Source organism: Aquarana catesbeiana, linkage group LG13 (genome assembly GCF_042186555.1).
Source record: "Aquarana catesbeiana isolate 2022-GZ linkage group LG13, ASM4218655v1, whole genome shotgun sequence".
Classification (NCBI taxonomy): domain Eukaryota; kingdom Metazoa; phylum Chordata; class Amphibia; order Anura; family Ranidae; genus Aquarana; species Aquarana catesbeiana.
Genome location: NC_133336.1, coordinates 202848761 through 202872025, shown reverse-complemented (window position 1 = coordinate 202872025; position 23265 = coordinate 202848761). Strand labels below are relative to the sequence as shown.

The window sequence follows — 23265 nt, the reverse complement described above, 5'->3', positions numbered from 1 at the left end:
TGGAGGTGGATGGCATCCATAGTGGTTGCAAAGTACGAAGGGGTGGAGCGGTCGGAGCTAGGTTTGGGGCGCTTAGTGGATGACCTGTCATCTGTCTGATGGAGAATATCATTAAAATCTCTGCCAACTAAATGGGGGAGATGGGTGTTGCTAAGTAAGCAAGTGGACAGTTCTGTGCAGAACTGTCTGCCTGGGCTGTTTGGAGCGTAGACATTTGTTATCACAAGTTCCTTGGAACCTAATTGAATATTTGCCGTGATGAAGTTTGCTTGTCAGTTTTCACAGACAGAACTGTGCAGGGGAGGTTTTTGTGTATTAGCAGGAGTACACCAGCTTTGCGACCCACCGCATCAGAGCCTAAGACAGTGCCTACCCAAAGCTTCTTCATGCGGTGAAAATCTGGGGTTAGTAAATGAGATTCTTGAATTAGGGCTATGTCAGTTTTGATTCATTTGAGATGTCGGAGAATTTTCATTCTCTTGTGAGGGGATCTGAGACCTTTAACATTCCAGGAGACTACTTTCATATTGGGGGGGTCTTGAGAGGGATATGGGCTGGTGTATGAGATTTGTCACTGTGTAAGTGGTGAGAGAGAATCATAGCTATATTAGGAGGTATGGTGTTGGTGACCGGACGGTGCAGTGAAGTAGCGAGGTACTGAGCTTTGCTTGAGCCCCGGGGTAAAGGAAGATGGGAGGGGGGTAAATCAGGGGGGATCAGAGAAAGTAACAAAACAAGCACATGTAAGAACTTCTCTTTTTTCCGCATGAAGTCACTGACAGGATGGCTGGTTCTTATGTGGGCTCCTCCTCTGGACCGAGTATGTGGGGGAGGGTGAATTGAGCCATACACAGTGAGGCCAATAAGGATCGTAAAATGTACTAAAAGACATTTGTAACAGTAGGGTATTTGATAACTGAACAATAAAACCTAGCATCAATGTAACAAAGCACATGACAAAATACCTTCCAAAACCTCTATTGAATTGTTGTATTTAGTGTGAATAAATGCTAGGTGAGAGGAGGAAGATAAGGCATCAATACATTGAGTAGTAAAATATTGAAAAGCGTGGGGGTGTAGGTGTATGAGCAAAGTCAAAGACCAAACCTGAAGTGGTGTCATAAGAGCTGCCTCGATGGTTTTCGAATAATCATAACTGTGAGTCCTTGGTCAGCGAGGGGTGTTGCAATGCTGGTCCGGGTATGACGATCTGAAGCGCTTGGGAGAGTCTTTGCAGGGGCTCCTTTGGTCCAGGGAGCGATTGATAGGGGCAGCTTTTGATGGGGTATGAGGGTGAGGGTTTGGATGTAGAGATCGCAGGTAGGCCTCCGCTTCAGAGGGATCTTGGAAGGATAGTTGATCGCCGTTCGGTGTCTTGAGGCGGAGGATAGCCGGGAAGGCCAGCGTGAATGTTATTTGTTGTTTAAAGAGATCTGTGCATACCTGCTGGAAGGCTTTGCGCTTTTTCGAGACCTCAATGGAGTAGTGGGCAAAGATCAGGACCCTTATGCCATCTACTTGGAGTGAGCAGGATTGTCTGAACTTTTGAAGGATGAGGGCCTTGTCAGAATAGTTCAGGTATTTAGCGATTATAGGTCGAGGGTTTTTGTGTTCTGCGTTGTAAGAACCCATACGGTGCGCACGTTCCACTGTGCAAGATCCTGTAAGGCCCAGTGCTTCTGGAACGCGGTGTAAACAGAATTCTGATAGAGCAGATGCTTGTAGGGATTCGGGTATCCCCACGAATCGCAGGTTGCTCCTTCTAGATCTGTTTTCCAAATCATTGAGTTTTTGGATAATATATTGGTTTGTCTTGTCTTGTGCTTGTTCTGTGGTCTGGGCTTGGTATATCTCCTCTTCCACATTGGACAGGCGGTGTTCTAGCTCGTTCAGCCTGGTGGAGTGTTCTCCCAGTTGGGCCTTTATTCGTTTCATCCCCGCTTTTACAGCCTTTTCCACTCATGCTGAGATCATAGGGGATAGAAGGGCTGCAACAGCCTGAGCTATGCGCTCTGTATTCTGGTCCTCAGCATGTTGTGGGGTGGATGCTGGTAAGGAGAAGGCTTGGGAGAGGGAGACTTGAGGGAAGGAGACATGGTGAGGCTGTGGCTGAGTAGAGGAGTCTTGTGGAGAGATGTGAGTGGCTGTGCTGCCGCTTACCTCCTTTTCCGCCGCCTGTATATCTGAGCGCGGCTGCGTGTAGGCTGAGACCGGGGCCTCAATTTGCAGCTGGACCGTCGGCGCCGTCGGAGCGGTTTGCATGCAGGAGCCGGTTTTCTCTACAAACCGCTCCATGGGCTGGCGGAGTATGTCCGGAGGTAGCCGAGGGTGGATGGGGGCTCCTGGGCTGGTTTTACAGGCTGATATTTTGTCCGGTGTGCGGGAGCTGAGGAGCGGAGCAGCTACTCCATGCGGCGCCGGAACCGGAATTCTTTCTGTTTTAAAAGAAATCCAATAAAATCGAATTTTGTCATAAATTTAAGCCAAAATGTATTCTGCTACATGTTTTTGGTAAAAAATTTCTGTTAAGTGTATAATAATTGGTTTGTGTGATCACGGACAGATGTACGCAAATGATCATGTACAGATGTGCGCAGGTGATCACAGACATATGTGTGCAGATAATCATTGGGACATGTGATTTTAGTGGGACATACGTGGGGGACGGGTGTTTTTTTTATTTGGGGACGTGTTTTGGGGACATTGTGTGGGGACATGTGTGGTGACACTAGGTTGGTGATCAGTGAGTAAAAAGCTGTAAAAAACAGCTCATACTCACTGATCACCAGCCAGCTGCAGCGATCTCCTCTCCTCTCCTCACCAACAACTTCCGTGTGAGGAGAGGAGAGCTGATTGCCTAGCAACAGTCTCTGTGTTTACATCACATGATGGCTGTGATTGGACACGGCCATCATGTGATCAGGAGGGCCAATCACAGAGCCCTTTTTCCGTTCGGAGATGCGCCTTGTCCGGGTGACACGAGCGCATCGGGATTGCGCCGCTGGGCAGGCTTGCGCGTGATCCCACTCCCTCTGAGGGACGCTCCTGAACGTCCACTCAGAAGGAGAGAGCGCCCACCCGGTCGTTAATGTACATTGGCCGGGTGGGAAGTGGTTAAACATGTAAACACCAAAATCTCAAAACGAGGCTGGTCCTTAAGTGGTTAAAGCAGTGTTCCGGCCAAATTTATACTTTTAAATAAAAATACCCCTATAATACACAAGCTAAATGTATTCTAGTAAAGTTAGTCTGTAAACTAAGGTCTGTTTTGTTAGTTTATAGCATTAGTTTGTTATTTTATAAACTTCCAGCAGGCCGTGGCCTTCTTAAGTGTGGGCATCTGAAGCCAGACTGTATTTCCTTGTCAAAAGAAGTTTATTGAGTATACAATGTTATAAAGATACATAAAGTAAGTTTACAAGGATCTATAAAGTAAGCTCATTGTTTTACAGTAGGGTTTATATAGGTAAATATCATGAAATTTCAAATATTAAACATTGGGTTCACGTAAACCTAAATTAAAGATATATATCATTTCCTTAGTTACTTTTGTAGGTATTTAAATGATTTATACCTACTATACATATTGTTTACAAGTAGAGTGTATATAGGTCAAATAAATTCTGATAATGAGCTTTAATCGTAAGGTGGAGAAAAGGAAAGAGAAAGAAGAAAAAGGGTTGAAAGGTAGAGGTATGGTCCACAAGGTTGTCCCGCTCGTCAGTTTATTATTCTTTTTAGTTCTCTTTGAAGCCTTAGAATGGGTGTCTCTGTAAGTCATTTAATCTGTTACCATGGCAACAGGACAGAGTCATTGAAGTTTGACAGGAACTGTTGTTTTATCCAAGGATGCCAAAGTTTTTCAAATTTTGGAATTTGATTTTGATCGATGGCTACCATCTTAGCATGGGACATTGTATTATTCATTCTGTGAATTGTTTCTGCTAGTACCAATGTAGGAGATTTCCATGCCTTGGCCACTGTTTGTTTTGCAGCCGTTATTAGTTGGATCATAAGTTTGAATTGAGAGAGTGTTAACCATTCCGGTTTTAGATTAAGTAAAGTTAAATATGGATCTGGTTGTATTATTTTTTTAAATATTTTAGATGCAATCACGAAGACTTCCTTCCAGAAGGTTTGGATTACTGGGCATGTCCACCATATGTGTAAATATGTGCCTATTTCTGGGCATCCTCGAAAACAAAGAGTTGAGGTATTAGGTGAATATTTTGCCACTCTAGCGGGTACAAGGTACCAGCGAGTTAGGACTTTATAATTTGTCTCCAGTGCTAAGATGTTGGGTGAAGATGATTTAGATGTGAGCCATATGTTAGACCAGTCCGTGTCTTCTAAAGTTCGTCCCAGGTCCTCCTCCCACCTCTGAACATAAGAGGGTCTATTAAGATTTGCTACTCCATATAATTGATTATAAAGTGATGAAATTGTACCTTTAGCAAATGGATCTTTTGTACAGATTGATTCAAAAATGGATAATTGGGATAATGGTGTATCCCCCTTTAGGAATGGTGTATAGAAATTTTTGATTTGGAGATATCTAAATATCTCAGAGTTTGGTAGATCATATTTTTCTCTAAGCGATGGGAATGAAAGGAATGATTTAGATGCTATGAAGTCATTTAGTGTCTGAATGCCTGATGTTGTCCAAGCTTTAAAAGAATTTGGGTAGATCCATGCCGGATAAAAGGCCGGATTTCTGATAAAAGAAAGGAGAGGATTGTGTGGAGATTGTAACTGATATTTGGTTTTTAGTTTATCCCAGAGAGATAAGAAGTGTTTAGTTATGGGATTATGAATTTTAAAGCGGTCTTTAGGATCAAGCCATAATAAATTTGATATTAATAGAGGGTCATTTTCTGAAGCCTCTATAAATACCCATAATGGGATTTCCTGTTTTGCATGGTATTTGGACAGACTGGCCAAATGTGCTGCTCTGTAGTAGTTAGTAAAATTAGGGTATCCCAGGCCTCCTTTATTTTTGGGAAGATGTAGTGTGTGTATAGGTATACGTGGTTTAGAAGAGCCCCATATAAACGAAGTTGCTCTTTTTTGTCAAATATACATAATTTGTGTGTAATACCTCCTACTTCAATGCCAGTTATAGTTTGGTTTGTTCTGATGTATTGGGCCATGGGTTCGAGTATAAGGGCAAATAATAAGGGAGATAATGGGCAACCCTGTCGGGTACCTCTTTCGATATTAAAGGCTTCAGATTTGTATCCAGCATATTTTATATAGGCTTTGGGTTTATTATATAATGCTTTGATCCATGTTAAAAAGTGGGGTCCAAAACCCCATTTTTGTAATGAATATTGCATATATTGCCAGGATACTGTGTCAAATGCCCTCTTAATATCGAGAGATAAAAAACATAAAGGGATTTTCCGTTTTTTAGCAATATGTGCCAATAACACTGCCCTGCGTATATTATCGCCTGCCTGTCTATTTGGCATGAAGCCTACTTGATCTCTATGTATTAATTTTCCTATAATGCTATTGAGGCGTTTTGCTATTATTTTTGCTAATAATTTAATATCGAGGTTTAACAGAGAGATAGGCCGATAATTCACACAGGAAGTATCATCAGAAAGGGGTTTTGGGATCATACAAACAATTGCCATTAGTGTTTCTTGCCAAAAAGAATGTCCATCTAGAAGTTTGTTAAAAGTTTCAGTGAGAATGGGAGAGAGTATTTCTGAGAATGTTTTATAGTATAAAGCCGAGTAGCCGTCTGGGCCTGGTCTTTTGTTAAGTTTTAGGTCTTTTATGGCATTAGCAACTTCATCTATAGTTATAGGCTCATCCAAACTGCTTTTTTGATTCTGAGATAACTCAGGTAAGGTTATTTTTGAGAAGAAGGATTCAGCCTCTGTAGGATTAAATTCATTGTTTGTCTTGTATAAAGTTGCGAGATGTGAGTGAAATTTATGGACTATTTTAACTGGATTACAAGTGTAAACATTTTTTGATAATTTCAAACGTATTGGTTTGAAAGATTTGTTAGTTGAATTTAATGCCCGAGCCAAATATGTACCTGGTTTGTTTGTATTCATGTAGAAATTGTGTTTGGAGCGTTTGAGGGATTTATCAACTGACTCAGTGAGAAATAGATCGTATTCCAATCTAGATTTTTCCAGATGAGATTTTGTACTCTGAGATGGATTATCTTGAAATGATATGTAGGCTGCATTAAAATTGAGTTCTAGTTTTTTTGCTAGATTTTTGCGTTCCCGTTTAAATAGTGCCATTTGTCTTTGTATTGTACCACGCAAGACAGGCTTATGAGCTTCCCACAGTGTTATTGGGGAGATGTCTGTTGTATTATTAATTGATATGTATTCCTTTAAAGTTTGTTCAATGGCCATCTGATGTAGTGGGTGTTTGAGCATTATGTCCGGTAAGTACCACGTTGGGTCATGCGCTTTTGGTATGGCTGAGGCTATAGTAGTGTATACTGCATTATGGTCAGACCACGGAATCAGAATTATATCTGATGCAATAATTTCTGGTATCATTCCTATTGTTAGAAAAATATGATCTATTCTGGTGAAGGTTTGATGAGGGTGCGAGAAATAAGTGAATTTCTTTTTCATTGGGTTACTTTCTCTCCATGAATCTACCAGATTGTATTTGGAAAGAAGTTGAGAAAAAGGTAATCTAGAGGTTATTTTGGATGGTGTAAAAGGTGATTTATCTAGAAATGGGAGGAGGACCTGGTTCGAATCCCCACACATTATCACTGTTCCTATTTTGTGTGTATTAATCACTTGTAATATATGTGAGAGGAATGGTGTAGGTTGTTTGTTAGGAGCGTAGTAGGAAATCACCGTGATTGCTGTATCCATTATATAACCCATGAGTATCAGGTATCTACCTTCTGGGTCTTTAATTTCTGATGATAAGGTGAATGGTGTGGATCGGTGAAATGCAATTAGAGTTCCCCTTTGCTTGGTACAGGCAGAAGCCGTGTAAATTTGTTGATAAAAAGGAGAAATATATTTTGGAGTAGAATCTTTGGTGAAGTGTGTTTCTTGGAGGCATACTATGTGAGCCTTCTTGTTATGGAAAGTACGGAAGGCTTTGGTCCTTTTTTGAGGGACATTTATTCCCTGAACATTCAGGGAAAGTATATTCAGTGGTGCCATGGCAATAGATCAAATAGTTTTGACTTACTTTTTTTTATGCAGAGCTGACTGCGCAGATCAACCTGTGTGGACTGAAGAGATGAATAGATAGAAAAGAAACCAGTGAATTCTGGAGTAAAGAGTAAACAAAAAACATATGAGATTAGATGATACATTGTATAAATTATTTTTTGCAAGTAATCACAATTTACCCGTGAAAGAGAATAAATATCTCTCAGGGGAATAAGTGCCTTCGTCACACTCCCACATAATATGGTTGGGAGAATGAGGAGGGCTAATGGGGGTACACGGATCTTCCGCTTACAGGAGAGAAGTGCTATGTCAAAAGACATCAAAATGATGTTTCATTAATTGGAGTGCAGAATATAGTTTTTGTTGAAATTATTTATTCCAGGGTGGTTGTATATGGTTAGTCTTGCCCTAGGCTAAATAATTCAGTTAGAAAGGTACTGTTAATAACTTTGGTATTGATGAAGATAGTTTGAATTATTTGGGGATTTTAACCCTTTTAGAGTAAACAATTACATATTTTATTCATATGTAACTGTTTAGATATGTTAACTCATAAAATTGAGGTTGTATTGCTTCAGATTAGAATAAACAAAAACATAATTCTAAGAACTAGTTAGGTAATAATATATTTGTTTTAAGAAAAGAAAGAAAAAGCTTCCATTACTTCTGGATTATTGAACATATTTGTCCTAAAAAGTAATACATCTATTGTTATTACCTGATAATATATAACTGAACAAGAATTTCCTTATTTCACTTATATATTCTAAGGCTATATGAATCAGAAGTAATAAGAAATATAACTGGAATGTAACATGATCCCACACAGTGTGTGACTATCAGAATGCAGTTACATTCAGTTATAAATATAGGTTTTTTTATAGAGAACCATCTCTTAGTATAATAAATGAAGAGATATCAGGAATTAGGATGTCAGTCCATTGAATCTTCTTGGTCCATGGATGATGTGGCATAACGGCCTCTTTTGTGAGAATGATGATTCCCATTTTGTTCTGAAATTTTCTGGGTGCTGCCTGAAGGTGAAGATGACGCCATTCTTCTGCGTGTGGGAGTGTTGCTGCTTGTGGGTTCTGTCAGATTTAATTTTAAAAGGGTTTGTTGTAGTTCATCTGCTGATCTGCTTCTGTAAATTGTACCTTGGTAGTTAAATCTGACTGAAAAGGGGAAGCCCCATTGATACATAATGTTGTGGCGTTGCAGTTCCATTAGTTGGGGTTTCATGGATCGTCTTTTAGTAATAGTAAGTTGGGATAGGTCAGCAAAAATTTGATAATTGTGTCCTTGAAAATTAAGTTCCCTTTTTTCTCTTGCAGCAATTAGTATTTGTTCTTTCGTTCTGTAATAATGAAATTTTGTGATTATATCACGTGGGGGTCCATCTTTCTTTTTGGCTGTGAGGGCTCTGTGTACTCTGTCCAGTTCTAAACGCTCAATAGGGATATCTGGCTTTAGTTCTTGTAATAGAGCAGTAATAGTAGATTGCAGGTCTGTCACAGTTTCAGGTATTCCCCTTATGCGCAAGTTTGAACGTCTGGCTCTATTTTCGTAATCTTCGAGCTTAGTTTGAAGTATTAAATTCTCTTTTTTTAATTGTTCCAATTCTGTTATATTTTCTTGGGTTGTAATTTCAATTTCATCCATTTTTATTGCTAAGGCTGCGGTGCTTTTTTCCAGCTCTCTTATTTCTTTGGTTAGGCTTTTTGTTATTTGGTCTGAGGTTTGTTTTAAAGCCTTATGAAGCATCTTTTCAAATTGTAATAATATTACTGGGGATGCTGAGGAGGCTTGTGGAGAAGTTTGTGAGAGGATTTGTTCTGTATCTGACTCAAATGGAGAGTCTTGCTGTGACATTTTCTGTCTGTGAGAGCGCCCTGATGCTGTATCTTGTGAGGTGACTGGAGCTGCTTCAGCTGCAGTGAGTGCCTGTGAGCTCTTTGTGAGGTGATTTTTATTTCTGCCACGGTTTCCTCCCAGTACCATATTTCCTGCCCAAACTTTCACAGTTTGTTCCCTGGGGCAAAAAGGTTCAAATGGATACCTTTTGAGCCTGCAGGCTCCGCTTTGTCCTTCTCTTCTCTCCTCAGCGGTGTGGAGCTCTAACAATGCATGTCTGCTCTGCTAGGCTCCGCCTCCTGCCCCCCCAGACTGTATTTCTTCCTGGATCTCATCCTTGCAGATCTCAGTGCAGCACAAGCAGTGTGATAGGTTTCAGGTCAGGTTTCCATAGCTACGGCAGTGTCATAGGAAGGTGCTGCCCCTTAGCTATGCAAACCTCTCCTCCCCCTCCTCCCCCCAGGAACCAGGAAATAAATTACAATTGCATTATTTCTTGCATTGCCTACCAGAAAATATTGTAAAAGTGTAAAGTATAGTGTAAAGTAAAGATGAATGTAACCACTTGCTGCCCGCCTGCCGTCATATGACAGCGGGACGGTGCAGCTGTTGTTCTGGGCCGCCGTAATATGACAGCACAGCCTTCCAGGCAGCCCAGGGGGCCGCGATGTCCGCTGGGCACCCACGATTGCCCGGTAACCGAGCAGGACCATGGATCTGTGTGTGTAAACACACAGATCCACGTCCTGTCAGATGGGAGGAGACCGATGGTGTGTTCCTTGTACAGAGGAACACCGATCGGTCTCCTCCCCTTGTGAATCCCCTCCCCACACAGTTAGAATCACTCCCTAGCAACACATTAACCCCTACAGTGCCCCCTCCTGGTTAACCCCTTCATTGCCAGTCACATTTATACAGTAATCAATGCATTTTTATAGCACGGATCGCTGTATAAATGTGAATGGTCCCAAAAATGTGTCAAAATTGTCCGATGTGTCCGCCGCAATATCGCAGTCACAATAAAAATCGCAGATCGCCGCCATTACTAGTAAAAAAAAAATAATAATAAAAATGCTATAAATCTATCCCCTTATTTTGTAGACAAAATTTTTTTTTGCGCAAACCAATAAATATACGCTTATTGCGATATTTTTTACCAAAAACATGTAGAATATGTATCAGCCTAAAATGAGGAAAAAAATTGTTTAAAAAAAATAATAAATTGGATACTTATTATAGCAAAAAGTAAAACATATTGTGTTTTTTCAAACTTTTTCACTCTTGTTTTGTTTATAGCACAAGAAATAAAAAACGCACGGGTGATCAAATACCACCAAAAGAAAGCTCTATTAGTGGGGAAAAAATAATAAAAATTTAATTTGGGTACAGTGTAATATGACCGTGCAATTGTTATTCAAAGTGCGACAGCGCTGAAAGCTGAAAATTGGCTTGGGCAGGAAGGGGGTGAAAATGCCCTGTATGGAAGTAGTTAATGACATCACATCGCCCCGAGAAAATTGCATCACAACAACCTCCACAAATCGCATCACATCGCCCCCCGCAAATGGCATCACAACACCCCCCACAAATCTCATCACATTACCCCCCACAAATTGCATCACATCGCCCCCAGCAAATCGCATCACAATGAACACCCCCCACAAATCGTATCACATAGCCCCCCAAATTGCATCACAACAACCCCCGCAAATGGCATCACATCACCCCCAGCAAATCGCATCACAATACCCCCGCAAATGGCATCACATCATCCCTAGTAAATCGCATCACAGCACCCCCCACAAATCGCATCACAACACCCCCCGCAAATTGCATCACAACAACCCCCGCAAATTGCATCACAACACCCCCGCAAATTGCATCACATCACCCCCAGAAAATCGTATCACAACACCCCCGCAAATCGCATCACAACACCCCCCTGCAAATCGTATCACATCGCCCCCAGCAAATTGCATCACAACAACCCCCGCAAATCGCATCACAACACCCCCCGCAAATGGCATCAAATCGCCCCCAACAAATCGTATCACATTACTCCCCCCGCAAATGGCATCACAACACCCCCAGCAAATTGCATCACATCGCCCCAAGCACATCACAACACCCCATCACATGCCACCATCAAAAATGCCCCATCAAAACTTCCCCCTCAGAATTGCCCCTTCAATACTGCCCCCATCAAAAATGTCCCAATCATATTGCCACCGTCAAAACTGCCCCATCAGAATTGCCCAATCAAAACTGCCCCATCATTTTGCCACCATCAAAACTGCCTCATCAAAACTGCCCCCATCAAAACTGTACCATCATATTGCCCACATCAATAGTGCCCCCATTAAAATTGCCCCATCATATTGCCACCATCAAAACTGCCCTATCATATTGCCACCATCAAAACTGCTCCATCATATTGCCCCATCAATACTGCCCCCATCAAAACTGCCCTATCATATTGCCACCATTAAAACTGCCCCATCAAAACTGCCCCATCAAAGCTGCCCCCATCATATTGCCCCCATCATAACTGCCCCATCAGAATTGCCCAATCAAAACTGCCCCATCATATTGCCACTATTAAAACTGCCCCATCAGAACTGCCCCCATCAAAACTGCCCCATCAATGCTGCCCCTATCATATTGCCCCCATCAAAACTGCCCCATCAGAATTGCCCCATCAAAACTGCCCCATCATATTGCCACCATCAAAACTGCCCCATCAGAACTGCCCCCATCAAAACTGCCCCATCATATTGCCCCCGTCAATACTGCCCCCATCAAAACTGCCCCATCATATTGCCCCCATCAATACTGCCCCCATTAAAACTGCCCCATCATATTGCCACCATCAAAACTGCCGCATCATATTGCCACCATCAAAACTGCCCCATCATATTGCCCCCATCAATACTGCCCCCATCAAAACTGCCCCATCAGAATTGCCCCATCAATACTGCCCCCATCAAAACTGCCCCCATCAAAACTGCCCCATCACACTGCCACTATCAAAACTGCTCCATCAAAACTGCTCCATCTAAACTGCCCCATCAAAATTGCCCCCTCAGAATTGCCCCATCAATACTGCCCCTATCAAAACTGCCCCCATCAAAACTGCCCCATCATATTGCCACCATCAAAACTGTTCCATCAAAACTGCCCCATCAGAACTGCCCCATCAATACTGCCCCCATCAAAACTGCTCCATCATATTGCCACCTTCAAAACTGCCCCTTCATAGTGCCACCATAAAAATTACCCCCATCAAAACTTCCCCCGTAAAAACTGCCCCATCAGAATTGCCCTATCAAAACTGCCCCATCATATTGCCACCATCAAAACTGCCCCATCAGAATTGCCCCATCAAATCTGCCCCCATCAAAACTGCCCCATCAAAACTGCCCCATCGGAATTGCCCCATCAAAACTGCCCCCATCAAAATCGCCCCATCATATTGCCATCATCAAAACTGCCCCATCAAAACTGCCCCATCAAAATTGCCCCATCAGAACTGCCCCATCAATACTGCCCCATCAAAACTGCCACCATCAAAACTGCCCCATCATATTGCTACCATCAAAACTGCCCCCATCAAAACTTCCCCATTAGAATTGCCCCTTCAGAATTGCCCCATCAAAACTGCCCCCTTTCAAAACTGCCCCCTTTCAAAACTGCCCCATCATATTGCCACCATCAAAACTGCTCCATCATATTGCCCCCATCAAAACTGTCCCATTAAAATTGTCCCCATCAGATTTGCCCCATCAAAACTGCCCTCATCAAAACTGCCCCATCATATTGCCACCATCAAAACTGCCCCATCAAAATTTCCCCCATTAAAACTGCCCCATCATATTGCCCTCATCAAAACTGTCGCCCATCTAAACTGCCCCATCAGAATTGCCCCCATCAGAATTGCCCCATCAAAACTGCCCCATCATATTGCCACCATCAAAACTGTCCCATTAAAATTGTCCCCATCAGATTTGCCCCATCAAAACTGCCCTCATCAAAACTGCCCCATCATATTGCCACCATCAAAACTGCCCCATCAGAATTGCCCCATCAAAACTGTCCAATCAAAACAGCCCCCATCAAAACTGCCCCATCAAAATTGCCCCATCATATTCCTCTATTATAAATCAGTACATGGTGTGTCTGTCCCCTCCCCCGGGCTCTGTAATCAGAGCTGTGATGCTCCAGCCGCCTCCCCCACCGCCCATCACTGTGTGTAACAGAAGCTTTGGTAACCATGGCAAAAAAAGTCTGGTTGCCCTTATTTAAAGTGCCAACTACTATACAGTATATAACAGTGAGTTTAAGGGAAAAAATATGCCAATTCTTTATCAGCACACACAGCGGATTTGTAGGGAAATTACTTTATAATATGGGTGGAGCTCCACTTTAAGGTTCTGTTGTCACCGGCCCACTAGGGCATGAAAAGCGCAGCTAAAACACCACTAAAGCACCGCAAAAATGACCAGCGATTTAGGGCTGTTTTATCAGCTCTGCAGTGTGAAAGGGGTCTTACTACACAAGTCACTGTATGGTGATTGGAGATGGAAGTAGTGGTGAATGGGTTGTAGGAAATCCACTTTTACACATTTATGAACTTTCTCTTGATGTTTGTAATTTTATAAGATAACTTTGTTGTGCTTCATGTTTATGTATTTTTGTACATAATATGTTATATAGATTGAAGTAGCTGTGAATAGATTGGAGGAGATCTGCCCTTCCTCACATGTATGAAAGTGTATTTTTGTAGTGAATATAATTGTTATATTTGATCCCTATTGGTGGAATTATCACATCTAGTATAATATGGAAGACTGCAGCACTAGTATATAACATTCACACAATATAAATGTGACAATATAACAATAAAAGTGAGATTCCTCATCACAAAACTCCCTATAAGTGTATATATAACAATGGTATGGAGACTATTTCACTGATAACTAATGAAGAGAATTTATAATCAGCAGATATAAAATTAGTGCAGCAATATTAGTACAAATTTTCAAAAAGTTCCAAATAAAGAACGGTAATAATACAATCTTCGCCACACCATAAGATCAAATCCTCCACCATGATGTTCTAAGGAAATCCCAAAGTACAATGGTGTCACTTTTAGTCAATGAAGTTTCCACAACATGAGTGAGACTTCTGTGACCGTCAAAGTGAGTCTCCACAACTGAATCCAAGACTTAGCAGAAGGTTGGAGGTGAAAGCCTATAGGTCAGTGTGAATGTGTATGGTCCAATCTCCATACAGGAATAATGAATGGATCACACCACCTCATCCACTTCTCATGTCACATTTAGTAATTGGGGTCCACAAAAAGAGAGATCCTCCAATAGTGTAGATCGATCATCTTTTATAAAGTGATCTCATATTAATTATTCCAATAAAGAGAAATGAGTTCCATTCATGTAGAGAATAGTTACATTCATTCCTGGGGGAGAAATTCATTTTCTTCTGGTAACATTCTTCTCTTCATCTACAGATTGTCCTCTAATCACCTGACAGACAGTTCCTGCCCCCACCTGGCATCTGGAATAAGAAATAACCAGACACTGAGGACACTGGACCTGTCTATGAACAATCTGGAGGGTCCTCATTTCAGGGATCTGATGGAAGCTCTGACAAAAAGCCGGATAGCGGAATTACAGTGAGTATAACAGGACTGACTGAGACAATAATATTCTGGGACAGTTTTATATCTAAACCACATAAATAATATAGAAATATGAGAATGTCATCAAATTCCATCTTTAGACTCCATAAGGCTCCATGCACACTGGGCTTAAAAAATGTCAGTTCCCTTGGCAGAAAAAAACTTTCCTATAGAGATTTTATTGTACAAAGTTTAGATGAGTTTAGGAGAGTTTTGCATTTATTTCTGCCAGAAAGCTCCAATCAGAAACGCGATGACACGCGCAGAGCGTGAAATACATAGAAGAGAGGCTTGACATGCAAACTGACAGGGGCCCTCCACTTCCTCCAGGTAGTTGGAACTTACGCTACATGCCTCTAATCACACACCGGAGTGGGATCGAGTCTACAGACCCTTGAGCTGCCTTTGTGCCGTTTGTATCATATTGGACATATGTAAGTGCAGCTTTCTTCTAAATAAAACTTTATTACACTATACCTGCCTTCTGTGGCTCTTTGTGGCGGAGCCAATTCTACAGAGTCTTGTGATGGGAGAAGGAGACAGATGAATATGGTGGAGGATATATGATACTGGAGAGATTTTTTTATATATCCCTGCTTATTCAATCATGATCATATATATCCATGTATGGAGGAGAGAGATGTGGATTTTGATGAAGACTGACCTATTAATCGAGCAGTTTCTCACATTTCATGCTTTATGGTCACTTGCTGGCCCCAGAAATCTGGTGAGTGCATTCTATAGTCACTCCGGGTGAAGCACTATTGGTTTGGAGTATTGGAGCACATATTTCCGGAGCACGGTGTTGGAACATATATTGAAGAGTCATTTATCATAGAAATTTATGGACTTTTATGTATATTGATGAATTGTGCACTTTTTGATTACACACATTTTATTTAATTTATTGATTTACTTTTACAGCTTTTATTAATTCACTATAATATTTACGTTTTTTCCTTTGTCCAGATAGCGCCCTTTATACACACTTTTTCAGAAACATGAACCAGAAGGTTTTTTTTTTCCTGCCTCTAAATGTTGAGCTCACAATATGTGTGTAATCGTCCCAATGTGTATGGAGACATAGGAGAACATGAAGCTCATTCTACAGGCAGAACACAAAACTCCTGTAGTGGCAGCATTTTTTAAGCCAGTATGCATGGAGCCTAAATATCCAATCCTGGACTGTTACACTATATTACCAAAAGTATTGTGACGCCTGCCTTTACACACATGAACTTTAATGGCATCCCTGTCTTAGTCTGTAGGGTTCAATATTGAGTTGGCCCACCCTTTGCAGCTATAACAGCTTTATCTCTACTGGGAAGGCTGTCCACAAGGTTTAGGAGTGTGTCTATGGGAATGTTTGACCATTCTTCCAGAACCACAATTGTGAGGTCAGGCACTGATGTTGGATGAGAAGGCCTAGCTCACAGTCTCTGCTCTAATTCATCCCAAAGGTGTTCTATCAGGTTGAGGTTAGGACTCTGTGCAGGCCAGTCAAGTTCTTCCACCCCAAACTCGCTCATCCATGTCTTTATGGACCTTGCTTTGTGCACTGGTGCGCAGTCATGTTGGAACGGGAAGGAGCCGTCCCCAAACTGTCCCCACAAAGTTGGGAGCATAAAATTGTCCAAAATGTCTTGGTATGCTGATGCCTTAAAAGTTCCCTTCACTGGAACTAAGGAGCCAAGCCCAACCCCTGAAAAACAAGCCTACACCCATGAAAAACAACCCCACACCATAATCCCCCCTCCACCAAATGATTTGGGGCAGTGCAGAAAGCAAGGTCCATAAAGACATGAATGATAAACTTCAACCTAATAGAACACTTTTGGGATGAATTAGAGTGGAGACTGCGAGCCAGACCTTCTCATCCAACATCAGTGCCTGACCTAACAATTGCACTTCTGGAAGAATGGTCAAACATTCCCATAGATACACTCCTAAAGCTTGTGGACAGCCTTCCCAGAAGAGATGAAGCTGTTATAGCTGCAAAGGGTAGGCCAACTTAATATTGAACCCTACGGACTAAAGGCCCATACACACAATATGAAAATAGGAAGTAAAATTTAATCCGAACAATCTGCTGATTTTTGGACCTTTAGTTAGTATGGTCCTTTTGATAGCCGATTCTGATTTTTCATCCGACAAAAGCTGGATGTGCAGACTATAACATTTTTATCGTACGTGAACTCAACGTCTGATTTTTGTTTAATTAGTACGGTTTTTGTCCAAAAAAATGTAAGAGCAAGACTACTCATGCTCAGAACAAAATAATACATACAAAACTATTCAACACATTATGTCACTTCTGAAGTTGTATTCTGTTGGACGAGAATTTTCGTATGGTGAGTAACCTCTTCACTTTCGATATGAGACTAGCATGCCACAAAAAACGGACGAACAGTCTTCCAAAAATCTGATCATGTGTACATGGCTTAAGACTGGGATGATGAAAAGTGTATAGTGTGCTGTGACCCCGCAAACCAGCAGCCGGCACGACTGTAGACAAAGAGCTAAGTAGGTAGAAAATAAATAAGTGCAGCGCTATGATTGCAAGAAAAGGGAAAAATTGTATGTGATTCAAACATATATGTTACAAAATGACAAAAACTCTAACATAATAGATGTCAATGGATATTAAGCAACCTTCTTTTTAAATGGTATCACGCTATGTCAGCCCCCTTTTTCTATTACATGATACCCTTCCTGTGACAATAAGTTTTAATGCTCCTCGAGACTCCTGGAGCCTTCAGCTAACATCTCATGACTGTCTAAGGCTGATCGACTGACGGAGTTCCAGGATCTGATGTCCCCCATTGGGTGGTTTGAACCCAACAAGCCTTGTTGACTCGGGTGGTATATGCCCCGCCAAGTCAATATTATCTGGTAAGCCTCCTCCCTCTTTCACGGTGGTGGTGTTTGCTTACATTTTTTCACTCCAAGGTTCCCAGGAATGCCAGGACCTTCTCACATGTGTATTGGATCACAAACCTAATTGGACTGTATTTCATCATTTCGTTCAATTTGGACATTTGTGTGTAGTGCAGTCACTATCTTAGCACATTGCTTAATATTCATTCACATTTATTATGTTACAGTTTGTGTCATTTTGTCACATATGTGTTTGGATCACATACAATTTTTCCCTTTTCTTGCAATCATAGTGCTGCACTTACTTAAGACTGGGACAAAGGAAATTCCCCTAGTGGACTTTGAAGGCACATTTAAGAGAACATTTAGAAAAGTATATGAAGTAAATAACAATTTATTTATTACAAAAAATCATCGAGTGAATATCACACAATCACATAATTAAAAACAAGGAATGCAGTTCCATAGATACAAAACTAGTGATACCAATACATTTGCACCCGACGCGTTTCGGAGTTACTTATGCCTCCTTCTTCAGGGGTGATTGTAGGATTTGCAACAGAATTTTCTATATGGGAAATGGTATATATAACATAAACATAGTAAGTACACAATGAAAATCATGAACAGAGAACCTATGATTGCATAAATCTGTATATATATATTTTTCTGTTTACACTTACATTGGTATCTATAGATATTGGTTATGCATTCCAAAAAGAGTTTAAAAGAACATAGATGTATTGACACATACTGCCCATCAGACGCGTTCCCTGGTCGTGGTGTGTAGAACTTTAGTAGAGTATAACAAGAATATTCATATAGCCACTGTCGAGGTGGAAATAGATAGGTATGGATATATGAGGTAATTTATTCTTCCTTTCAATGGGAAGAGAAGCCCATTAGTCGAGGGCGTATGAAAGTTTAGATCTGAGATCACACTGGGGCCAAATGTGTATCCTGTAAGTCATGAAAATGTATATATAAATGTGCATGCATATGAATAGCCAGAGTAGTACATGGAAAGTCCAAAAAGTGTATCCTACCTGGTCCGCCTATAGTATGGAGGACAGTAGCTGATGATGGGTGTGGATCAGGTAAGGCCCAGATAGCTGGAGAGTCAACATGGAAATAGGAAGTATATCAATACCCTGATTGATAAAGAAAGAGGAGGGGGTGGTGAGGGGGGAGAAAGGAGTGGACAAGAGACAGAGACAAGAGGAGAGGAGGGGCAGGGAAGGGTGGGGGGGGTAAGGGGGGGGGGAATGAGAAGGGGGGGGAGAAAGAGGGGGGGGACAAGGGAGGGAGGGCAGAAAGGAGGACGGGGTAGGGGGGAAAAAAGGAAGGGAAATGGGAAGTAGGGGGGGAAAAAAGTAGAAAAAGGGGGGAGGGGGGGAAAGGAAAGGAAGGGGGAAGGGGGGGGGGAGAAAACCGGAGAGGGAGGGGAAATGGGGGGAAGGAAGGAGAGGAAAAAGGAAGGGGAGAGGGATAAGGAAAGAAAAACAGAGGGAGAGAGATAGTAAGTAAAGAAACAGAAAACAGAAGAAAAATATAGGGCATCAGGTAGCAGAAATGGCTTGTAGTTTCAGTGGAGAAAACTGGATCATTAGGTGTATTGTAAGAGAAGAAAGAACCATAGAGCATAGCAGGTGGACGGATGAAGTAAATAGAGCATGACAGGTAACAGATAGGGTTAATAGCTAGTGATTTCAATATAGAGATCTATGTCAATAAGTATGTAGTAAGTTACTAACCGTGTATCACAGCAGCTCACACCAATAGCGTCCTGTCTGCAGCAGATGACGCTTGGTGTGAGCTAAGGCTGGATATATAAAGCCCTCCCCACCCATCAGCTGTTGATGGGAAAGAGGCAACAGCTGATTGTGTGAGGGAGGGACGGACACACTCTGGCTGGCCCCCCGGGTGGAGCATGCGCCGCCAGGCTCCCACAGAGCATGCGTGCGCAGACGTCATGAGGCGTGGCCACGCCTACTGCACCCGCCGGCACGTCTAGCTTCCCCAATGGACTACGCATGTCCGTTGGGGTCGCAAGATGGAGGACAGTAAATGCTGTACCTCACACAGCGCCGCCATGAGCCCAAACTCGCTCAGGCGGCTCTTTCGTGCCGGGCGGATAGCAGATCGTAATGTAGGACGCGTCGGGTGCAAATGTATTGGTATCACTAGTTTTGTATCTATGGAACTGCATTCCTTGTTTTTAATTATGTGATTGTGTGATATTCACTCGATGATTTTTTGTAATAAATAAATTGTTATTTACTTCATATACTTTTCTAAATGTTCTCTTAAATGTGCCTTCAAAGTCCACTAGGGGAATTTCCTTTGTTTCAAATTTGAATCTAGGATGTGGCACAACTAGCAGATAATTGGTCGATCAAATCTTTTGCTCTTAATTTAATTGGTAGTAGATACCGCTCCCCGCACTAGACCGACAATTATCTTTGCATGGCCGTCCAGAACTCTGGTTGAGTATTCTGGACCGCCAAAAATCTACCCTTCTTTTTTCCACTTTTTACTCCTCTTAGTTTAGTGAAAATAATACTACACACTTTTCCTTAAGTACTTCTCTATTTGCTAATAGACAAAAATGACCAACTTTACGGGTGATGGATGGGAAACACTGATGGAGGGCTACCTAAAAGATTTTGGAGATAAGGAATCTGTTGACTCCGAGATATCTTCTCTTTTCTCCAGACTCTCTAAAACTCTGGAGAAAAAATCATTATTTTACTGGCATGTCAAATCATTCCAGGACTACATTAAAGAAGACATTAACCCTGCAGGATTGCGAGTCCAGATCTTCCCGACACTGGAGGGCCTGGACTCGGAATTCAAAAGCAAATGGGAACAGGCACTACGGGCATGTTCACAAAGCCTGATGGAAATCCTGATCGAGGAATATAAAAAGAGATCCAACACCCTAGATTCAGACATTGTAATTCTCTGTAACAAGCTACAGCAATTAAAAATGCAGAGACCACTTACTAACAAAGAAGATAGACTGAAAACACATTTAGAAACATTCAACAAGGATGTACTCATCAAAAAAAGACAGAAACTCATCCGTGACAGGAATGCGTTTAAAGATGGAAGGGCTTATAGATGGACCCAAAATAGGACTAATCAGAATAGAAACCATCAATATCAGGGACACCAAATCAATCCCTCACAACCCACCCCTAATCCACCCCAAACCCACACCCAAACATTCCAGAAACCCAACACGGGACACAGTACCAAACGCACATTTCGGGGTGACCCCAATGAGGGGCAACAAGCAAAGAAACTAACCCTTGACATTCCTAAAAAAACTTATTCCCCCACAGTTACACAGGAACCTATTCCTAAAACACTTAATGCACAGAGCAATACACACACCCCGATAAGGGATATGAATTCTCAATCAAACCCCTCGACAGTCACAACATTGGACACAATCTCCAATGACCCATCTTTTTTAGAGAAAATCCTGATGGGTGTACAACCCACACAATCCAACCCCAATACCTACACTCAAATAGCACTTTAACTGTCCCTGACACTGACCAAGAATCAAAACCTAATAGTCTCAATGTTATCAATCTTTCATCGCATAAACTCTCCCATGACGAAACTAATGTCCTGCAAAAAGGCCTAAACTTCTGCCCTAATCAAAATTTGGACAAGTTTGAGATCTATAAGGATCTCCAACTGTTTATACGTAAGCTTATTCTAAAAAAACTATACCATAAGCAGGAAAGACCCACTAATTTGATGCCACAGGAACACCAAGCATTAGAGCAACTGGTATCCCTTCTTGACGAGAACGATCCAACTGATCTCATAGATGAAATTAATTTATCCCAAATACTAGACTCCATCGAAAGACCTAATGAACCTCCGAAGGAAAATACCTCCACACTTAAAAAGAAGTCTGATTTCTGCCCTGCGCCAAGTACCCATCCGAACGCAGCAGCCTTTTTAAGGTTAGTTGGCAAAGAATTAGATAAAATAAGAATTCATAACAAATCCCCTGAAAACCTCACTAAAAATGAGAAGGCAGCACTCAAATCATTGTCAAAAAATGACAGTATTACGATTAAAAATGCAGATAAGGGTGGGAACATTGTAGTATTTGACAATAAAGATTATATTAAGATGTGCAATAGACTATTGGACAACCGAGAGTGGTACCGCCCTATACCGGCGAGTCTGGTCAGTAAATATAATAGGGATTTCTATACACTGATAGATACGGCATATTCCAACTCTACTATCACTAAATCCCTATGGCAATTTATCAGAAATGATTTTCCACGTACACCGGTTTTCTATGCATTGCCCAAAGTCCATAAAGATATCAAAAATCCCCCCGGTAGACCGATTATCTCCGGTATAGGGGCCATCAGTGAAAATGCGAGTAAGCTGATAGACGAAGTACTAAAACCATTTGTCCACGCCCTCCCCTCTTTTGTAAAAGATACAATACATTTTCTACAAATTATCGACCAACAAACAATCCCCGAACATGCCATGTTCGTTACGATTGATGTCGAATCCCTTTACAGCTCTATCCCCCATGAGAAGGGCGTAGCAGCCATAAAACATGTTCTTCGCACAGCACAAGATCTGGACCCTACATACAGTGAATTCATCACCTCACTTTTGGAACACATTCTCAGCCACAATGTTTTTACTTTCAACGGCTCCCACTACCTCCAGGTGCAGGGGGTTGCGATGGGGACATGTTGTGCCCCATCGTATGCCAACCTGTACCTGGGGGAGTGGGAGGCCATGTTCCTCAATGATGAGGGCTTGTCGATGTACACGGACCACATACTGTGTTGGTACCGGTACATCGACGACCTCTTCATCGTATGGGACGGATCGATCGACCTCCTTAGGGAGTGTCTACTGAGGATGAACCGTAACGACTTCAACCTCAATTTCACTATGTCATTCGACAAACAGTGCGTTACGTTTCTTGATGTAGAGGTCTGCAGAGGTGAGGAAGGTAATATCACTAGCAAACTATATAGGAAATCAACCCCAAGTAATGCCATATTACATGCAAGTAGCTTCCACCCCAAACCCCTCCTCAACTCTATTCCATATAGTCAGTACTTGAGAGCAAAACGAAACTGCTCCGACATCAACACCTTTAAATTAGAGGCAAATAATCTACGTGATAGGCTACTACTAAGGGGGTACTCCCACGCATCTCTGAAACGCTCTTTTAAAAAAGCCCTCATGCAGCCAAGAGAGGAGCTACTATACTCTAAAAAAGCAAATAAATCTGACAAGAATGATATTGATACCCTTAGAATCATTACTAAATTCAATAATCAACATAGACAGGTGAGGAACATTGTGACAAAATACTGGCACATGCTACAGTGCGATCCAACATTAGGACCATTGGTCCCTCAGAGACCTCTTTTTACATTCAAAAGAACTACCTCCCTGGGAGATAAAATTACAGCTAGTGAGTTTAAGGTAGGGAATAATAAGACACACTGTAAGTATAAGGGGACATTTATGTGTGGCAAATGTAGATACTGTAAATATATGCTTACAACTAAAAACCCGATTCTTCCAAATGGTCAGTCCTTCCACCCCAAACATTTTGCCAATTGCAGGACTCACGGGGTGATTTACCTACTT

At 41.7% G+C, this 23265-nt stretch overlaps 2 protein-coding genes across 3 annotated transcripts in view; both read left to right on the top strand.

Annotated features, from left to right (window-relative positions):
• LOC141117699 (NACHT, LRR and PYD domains-containing protein 3-like) overlaps positions 1-23265 on the top strand; it is a 2363088-nt gene that overhangs the window by 544776 nt on the left and 1795047 nt on the right. The window lies entirely within an intron of this gene.
• Positions 1-23265, top strand: part of LOC141117702 (ribonuclease inhibitor-like) — a 151759-nt gene that overhangs the window by 63019 nt on the left and 65475 nt on the right. For both annotated transcript variants that reach the window (XM_073610700.1, XM_073610701.1), the window contains exon 5: positions 14554-14718. In XM_073610700.1, coding sequence (XP_073466801.1) covers positions 14554-14718 — 165 coding nt within the window. The remainder of the gene's footprint in view (positions 1-14553; positions 14719-23265) is intronic.